Source organism: Callithrix jacchus, chromosome 10 (assembly GCF_049354715.1).
Source record: "Callithrix jacchus isolate 240 chromosome 10, calJac240_pri, whole genome shotgun sequence".
Lineage (NCBI taxonomy): Eukaryota > Metazoa > Chordata > Mammalia > Primates > Cebidae > Callithrix > Callithrix jacchus.
This window is the reverse complement of record NC_133511.1, coordinates 124,914,572-124,921,938: the sequence shown is the minus strand read 5'-3', so window position 1 is coordinate 124,921,938 and position 7,367 is coordinate 124,914,572. Positions and strand designations below refer to the sequence as shown.

Here is a 7,367-nt window from a genome sequence, read left to right as displayed (position 1 = left end):
GCTCAGGATAGGGGATGAGACCCTGCTCTCCTCTCACTCCGAGGCTTGCTTTCCTTATGGCTGATGGGACGCCAACATTCGCAGGCTCATGGGCCTGGGATTCCCAGGATGCTCCCCCACCTCCAGGACCCCTCCTTTGGGTGCGTGACAGTGAAACCCGGTGCTTACACCTTCCTGCTCTTGACCACCTGGCAGGGGCTCAGCGCTGGCCCTTGGGAGGGGGGCTGCCCCCCTGCACCTGCTTCACTGCAGCAGGACACAGGGCCAGGTCATGCTGCCTTGTTCTGTCCAGGGCCCTGCTCCCAGCAGGCCCTGGGAGATGCCCTGGGGCCACAGAGGCCAGCTGTCACCTCCACCTCCCCCGGGGGGCTGTCACTGTGACCTTGCTCCAGGTCAGCTCCCTGGGGATCAGGTCCCAGTGCCTGGAAGCTGGGACTCACAACTGTTTAGCCACCTGCACTCTGGACAGGCCTGTGCTTTCCCACTGGGAGCCAGTAGGGCCCTTCAACTCTGGGGATCCCTAAGCCCCACATAGCAAGCAAAGGCCTGAGGGGGCTGTGGGAGGGGACAAATGGAGCCCCAGAGCAGGGCCTGGAAATTGAGTCACAGCCAAGCTCGGCTAGTTGCTCAGAAAATTGGGAGACTTACGGTTGGGCGCCATAGGTCTCTTCTGACAGGGGCAGGGCCTGATACAACCAGACAGCCCCGGCCGGGTCTCAGCAGAGCAGTGCCTGGGAGGCCGAGGTAAGGTGAAGAACCCAGCGGTGAGCTGGCAAGGCTGCCCGTGTGGAATAGTATTCCGTGCACCGCTACAGGCTCCATGCCACAAATCTAACAGCAGTTACATCTGAAAAATGCTAAACCAGCAGTGATTCAAGAGTCCTAGTCCTGCCTCCTGGGATTGCCTCAGTTTTGGAAAGAGCTATCTTCATCAGCGGCTGAGATGAGTTGTGGGCCGGACCTGTGGCAACTTCCCCTCACCTCCTGCAGTTACTTCTCACCCCAGTGCCAGGCTGTGGGCCCCAAGCAGTGGCCGACTTAGCATTAGATGGCAATGCCTGTACTGTGAAGGAGGCCCAGGTGTTAGACCTGAGAAAAGGCTCCCTGGGAATGGGCTGGGAGAGGCTGGATTTTTTGCTGCAGGCTTTGTCAGAGCCTTGAGTGTCTACCATGCAGTGCCTGGCCGCAGGCAGAGAGCAGCTGGACCGTTTCCCACACTCACTGGGCCAGGAAACACCTTCTCTGTTCTTTCAGAGAAGCAGCTCATTACAAAGTAGTGCTCTGTAAAAAGCACTTTTGGAAATGACGGGGGAGGGTACAGGTCTCTGAGCTGAGCTTTCTTACGGGATGTGCGCGGCATGGCCCTGGGCAAGCCCCTTCACCTCTTAGAGCTGGTTCGAAGTGAAATCCTTCCACACGTGTACTTAGCACAAGTTCAAGGGGGCTGCTTCGGCCATTACGTGGACAAGGGGCTTGTGTGTGATCCTGGGGGAAGCCCAGCATGTCGCTGGCCCTGCAAAGCAGGAAGTGGTGAGCAGCGGCCGGGCCAGCAGCCTGGCCTGGGGAATGTGGGGAGGAAAGAGGATGTGGCTGGAGGCAAGGCCAGCTCAGGGCCAGGAGGGCCTGTGTCACCCTCGTGTGACTGTAACCCCAAGCAGGCTTCCTCCTACCCCCAGCAAGGACGCCTCGGCCTGAGTTTCTGCCACTTGCTGTCCCTCAGCCTAAGGCCTTGGGAGGCTCCGGCTGGGACACCCAGGACAGTGGGAACAGAAGGTCTGTGGTGACCTCTGGCATTGCAGGACCTTGGGGAAGATGCCCAGGAAGAGGCATCTTCCTCTTGACATCCCTTCTTCATGACAGGGATGCTGTCATGAAGGCCTGGTGGGGCCCTGGAGTCCACAGGAAGGCAGGCTGGGCAGCAGGACCCCATAGAGCAGGGAGGTGGTGGCGCCACAGGCTTGAGGCAGGCTGGGGATGGGCCCACCTCGGCCCAGTCAAGACAGGAGGCGGTAGGGGGAGAGCGGTTTTATTGGCAGAGGCGGCGTCAGCGGTACAGGTAGTCGGCCTGGATGTTGGCAGCGATCTCCGCCTCCCACTTGTCCCCGTTGTTGAGCAGCTTCTCCTTGTTGTACAGCAGCTCCTCGTGCGTCTCCGTGGAGAACTCGAAGTTGGGGCCCTGCAGGTGGGGGTGCAGGGGTGGCGGTCAGGGCCCGCCAAAGAGCCTCCACTCCTCCCACCCTGGGCCCCACGTGCCTCAACTATGGCGTCCACGGGGCAGGCCTCCTGGCAGAAGCCGCAGTAGATGCACTTGGTCATGTCGATGTCATAGCGAGTGGTCCGGCGGCTGCCGTCAGCTCTCGGCTCAGCCTCGATGGTGATGGCCTGCAGGAGGGGCCGCCAGATGCTGCTGAGCTGCCTGCCACATCCCAGCCCCCGGGCCCCCGTCACAACTCATCCCCACCCTGGTGTCTGCCGGAAGCCCCTCCCCTCAGAGGCCTCCCCGACTCCGGCTAAGAGGCCGCCCTGCATTTATGCCATGTCAGCGCCTGTCTCCTCAGCACTTGCCCTGCTGGCGTCCCTGCCTCGCCTGTTGGTCAGGCAAGAACCCCACCTCCACAAAGGGGCTGTCCACTGCTTCATTCGGCGCGGTGCCCACTGCTGTACGGGTCCCACCCTGAGGTGACTGCTGGGTTGCTCGCCGGGCTTCCCAGGCATGGTAAGTTTACAAGTTGAAGGTCTGGGACAATCCTGCAGAAAGCAGCTCCCTGACGTCATTTTCCCAGGCACACGCTCACCTCTTAACTCTGGGTCAAGACTTTTTAGCAATAAAGGTCTTTGCTTTTTAGACAGTCTGGCACTGTCGCCCAGGCTGGAGTACGGTGGCCCAGATCAGAGCTCACTGCAGCCCTGACCTCCCAGACTCAAGTGATCCTCCCACCTCAACGTTGCTCCCAAGTAGCTGGGACTACAGGGGCTAATTTTTTGTATTTCTTCTGCAGAGACAGGGTTTTGCCATGTTGCCCAGGCTGGTCTCAAACTCCTGGGCTCAAGTGATCCACTTACCTCGACTTCCCAAAGTGCTGGGACTATGGGTGTGAGCCACTGTGCCCGGCCCCTATTTAGATAAGGTATATACACTGCATTTTAGATACTTTGGAGCCTATGGTACAGTGTAAATCTTTTTTTTGTGTGTGTGATCTTGACTCACTGCAACCTCTACCTCCCATTTCAAGTGAATTCTTGTGCCTCAGCCTCCCGAGTAGCCGGATTTCAGGCACTGCCCCAATGCCCAGCTAATTTTTATATTTTTAGTAGAGATGGGATTTCACCATGTTGGCTAGGCTTGTCTCCAACTCCTGACCTCAAGTGATCCACCGACCTCAGCCTCCCAAAGTGCTGGGATTACAGGCGTGAGCCACTGTGCCTGGTCTAAATGTAACTTTTATATGCACTGGAAAACCAAAACATCTGTGTGACTTGCTTTACTGCGATGGTCCGGAACCGAACCTGCAACGTCGCTGAGGATGCCTGCCTGCACTGCTGGTTGCAACCTGTACCTTAAATCTATTTCTCTCCATTTGACGGATAGAAAACTAAGGTTCCGAGAGGTCGAGGGGCTCCGTAAAGCTACACAGCAAGTGAGGGGCACAGCCCAAACTCAAGAGCGTGTCCTAACTCTCAGGTCCTGGGTAGCCCGCTAGGGGAGGGGCTGGCTGGGGGAACCTTCAGATGTGCTTGGCAAGGACAGACACCCTCATCCTAGAAGTGTAGTGTCCACAACTCACAGTGGGCCCCGTGGCTGGCAGCCTCATCTTTTTGTGCTTATAAAGATGAGGAGGCTGGGAGTCCACAGGAGGCACAGCGCCGGGTCTGCCTGTAGACAGCGCTCACTCCCTGGAAGCCACGGCTCTGACCAGTGTGACTGCTGTTTGGGGACACTGCTGTGCACTCTAGACAGCGCTCACTCTCTGGGAGCCACGGCTCTGACCAGTGTGACTGCTGTTTGGGGACACTGCTGTGCACTCTTGGTCCGTGGCTGGAGCAGAGGCATCAGGGCCGCAGCTCAGGGCCTGGAAGACTAGGAGTGCTCCACGGGACAAACTAGGACTTGGACAGGAACCACTGAGTCACAGAACACTGGGAGGGGTTGCTGTGCCCGAGGAAAGTAGCGATGTGGCTGCTGGGGCTCCTGCCGGGCACACACGGGTCTGACCAGAGCTCTGATCGAGTCATTCTGGTCCTGTGCTGATAGGCCCCAGCCCCCGCTGGTCTGAGTGAGACCCAAAGAGAACAGAAAGCCGGGCCTTAGACGAACAGTCACTGGGGAGGGGAAGCCTGCAACAGGCACGTAGCCAGGACCCTGGAAACAGTGGCTACATCCAGCGAGGTGTGGACAGCCTCAGATGCCACCCGTGGCTCACAGGCCCAGGGGTCACACCCCTGGCCAGACCCCAAGAGGGAAACTCCGTGTGTCATGCGCCTGTCCGGGGCTGGGAGCTTCACTCTGCCAACTCACTGACTGTGCTCTGGCAAAAAGGCTGTACCACTCCCATTCAGGAGGGAAGTGGCTCAGAGAGGGAAAGGGACTTCCCTGGGAACACACATCCAGCAGCTCCCACCAGCATGCACTGAGAGCTGACTTTGTGCCAGGCACCATGCCCAGAGTGTGGGCCTAGGGCTGTCTGGCCTCTGTCTCCCAGTGGCAGGGGCTGGCATGGTGGTTGGCTGGGGCAGGGGCTTACCTGGGCGGGGCAGATGGCCTCGCAGAGCTTGCAGGCAATGCAGCGCTCCTCCCCAGATGGGTACCGGCGCAGGGCATGCTCCCCACGGAAGCGAGGGCTCAGTGGGCCCTTCTCGAACGGATAGTTGATGGTAGCCGGCTCCCGGAACAGGTAGCTCAGGGTCATGGCCAGGCCTGTGGGCAGCATGGGCGTGGTGGGCAAGGGCACCTCCTCCCCCTTGCATCTGTGCCCACCCGGCACTGCCCCCATCCCATTCTGCCCAGCGCACACCTCGGAAGAGCTCGGTCCACAGCAGGGTCTGGGCTGCCCGGTCAGTCACTGACCTCATGTCCATCTTGGGCTCCTGCATGTTCACATGCTCTGCAGAGAAGTGGGGGGCGGGGAGGCTGTGGCAGGAGGCCTTGAACACTGTCTCCCTGGAGCCTCAGGGAGAGGAGGCCTGGCCTCGCTTCCAGGGGCAACTACTGGGCTCCAAAGGGGCCATTCACTCGCCACACCTCTCCCCAGCCTCAGCAAAGACCCTGGGAGGCCGCCTCAGGCCCAAGCCTATCCTTGCCCTCCTCTCCCTGTGCTTGAGAGGCCATTTGAGTCCAGAGACCCCCCCCACCCTCAACAGGGCTTGAAAGAGGAATCAAGGGGGCTGGGTGGGAGGCTTGAACCTTCACCTTCACCAGGGACTGGTAGGAGGCATAGGTATCCATGGCCCACACCTGGCAGCCCCTCCCCACGCTAACCTCGGCAATGATGAACCCTGCCCCATGAATCAGAGTCGGCCTCCATCCTCATGCTCATTTTAAGAGTAGAAACACCCTCAGAGAATAACGCCCCTGACAAAGCCAGGAATGGAACTCTGGTATCTTCCCCCGCCTCCGGCAGGACCACAGTCAGGAACGCCTGAAGCTAAAGGCCACCCAAGTACTCACTGTAGGTGGCTGCCACTGCACTGCTGTGGAGGCTCCGGCTACCAGGAGGTCCTGCAAAAAGAGGGGCGTGACCTCAGACCAGGAGACTGGGCTCCCCCACCCCCAGCAGACTCCCTGGGTCCTACCTGCACGGGCAGCCTGGGCCAGGGCCCGAAGCAGCATGGGCGTGGTCAGGCAGCGCATCTAGGGGCATAAAAAGGGATGGAGGGTGGGGTGTGCCCAAGAACCATCCTCTCCTGAGACTGGCACCGCAGGGATCCCGAGCCTCCCCTGGAGACCCGTGGTCACTCTGCCCTCTCTCCTACCCCATTGCTGTCAGCTGGCTTTCCTGTTCCCAGAGCCTCCCAGCCTTCCACCTTCTAAGAAACCTTTTAAATCCATTCATCCTTTCTCCCTCCCAGAGATCCTGTCTCCCATCTTTCTGCTCCTCCCCAAATCTGACCAAAAGCAACATTACCAGCCCCCACCAGCATACACGGAGAGCTGACTTTGTGCCAGGCACCATGCCCAGGGAAGGGGGTGGCATGCACTGCCATCCTGTCCCTTACAAGGGCTCCACAAGCGAAGCACAGATGAGGTGCTGGGGCTGTTTAAGTGACAGGTGAGGGCTGGGCGTGGTGGCTCACACCTGTAATCCCAGCATTTTGGGAGGCCGAGGCAGCTGGATCACCTGAGGTCAGGAGTTTGAGACCAGCCTGGCCAACATGGTGTAACCCCGTCTCTACCAAAAAAATACAAAAATTAGCTGGGCATGGTGGTGCACACCTGTAATCCCAGCTACTCGGGAGGCTGAGGTGGGAGAAGTGCTTGAATCTGGGAGCCGGAGAGTGCAGTGAGCCCAGCCCGCACCAGTGCTCTCCAACCTGGGCGACAGTGCGAGACCTTCTCTCAAAAGAAAAAAAGAAAAGAAAAAAAAGTGACTCGTTGGAAGTCACACGATTTAGGAGGTGGCCAGTGGATTGGAACTCAGCCCTGCCCTGCTGGAAACCCTTCAAGGTCTGAACAGTCCTCAGTACCACGGTCTTTTCTCCAGCTTCAAGGCCCTCCTGGAACTGTTCCCCCAGTCTGCCACGTGACCTTGGGCAGGTGACACGCCCCGGCCTCCGTCTTCTCACCTATTAAGTGGGTTGGGCGCGGGTGGTCTTGGGAATTAGGGGAGCCCGTACGTGCCAAGGGCACGCCAGAGCCGAGCCCGGCACTTAGCCGGAACTCAAAAGGGCTCCTCCCATGACCTGTGACCCCTAGCAGGCCCACTCCTTTGGACTACTGACTGCAGTTCTAAGGACCCAAGCCAGCACCTTCCCCGACCTTCCCCGTGATCTCCGACCCCACAGAGGTTGGTGCCGCCAAGCGGAAGGCGCATGCGCCCTGAGGGCCGGCTCCCAGCTGCACCTGAAGGGCACGGAGGCCGCGGGTCCTGAGTGGGCCGAGGGGAAGCCCAGGCGCAGAGCTGGCGGCGCCAACGGTGACACCACACTCGCCCCGGACGCCACGCTGCCCAAGCCGGGCCTTCCCCGCCAAGACGTGAACACCCACCTTGAAGCGCCGCCGCTACTTGCCTAGCCTGGCCGAGCGGAGCAGTCAACCCGGAGGCGGAGACTACACTCTAACACGCTGCCATTGGGCCGACCGGCTTCCCCTTTTCTGTATTGATGCTCTATGTTGTGGCCTGATTGGCCAGTAAGGCTGCCGAAAGAGGCGG

At 59.6% G+C, this 7,367-nt stretch overlaps 1 protein-coding gene across 5 annotated transcripts; it reads right to left on the bottom strand.

Moving 5' to 3' along the window:
- Window positions 1-2,012: 2,012 nt before the first annotated feature.
- On the bottom strand, window positions 2,013-7,259 carry NDUFS8 (NADH:ubiquinone oxidoreductase core subunit S8). 5 transcript variants are annotated; one of them, XM_035263550.3, is made up of 7 exons: window positions 7,058-7,259; window positions 5,791-5,848; window positions 5,666-5,716; window positions 5,013-5,102; window positions 4,743-4,915; window positions 2,254-2,382; window positions 2,013-2,176 (listed from the first exon to the last, which is right to left on the bottom strand). In XM_035263550.3, exons 2-7 carry the CDS (start codon window positions 5,846-5,848, stop codon window positions 2,045-2,047), a joined length of 633 nt encoding a protein of 210 aa, XP_035119441.3. In that variant the 5' UTR covers window positions 7,058-7,259; the 3' UTR covers window positions 2,013-2,044. The 5 variants fall into 5 exon arrangements, with proteins under 5 accessions (XP_035119441.3, XP_035119439.3, XP_035119440.3 ...); XM_035263548.3 differs by having other exon boundaries at window positions 7,202-7,259; XM_035263549.3 differs by lacking the exon at window positions 7,058-7,259 and adding an exon at window positions 6,781-6,997.
- Between the last annotated feature and the right edge of the window lie 108 nt (window positions 7,260-7,367).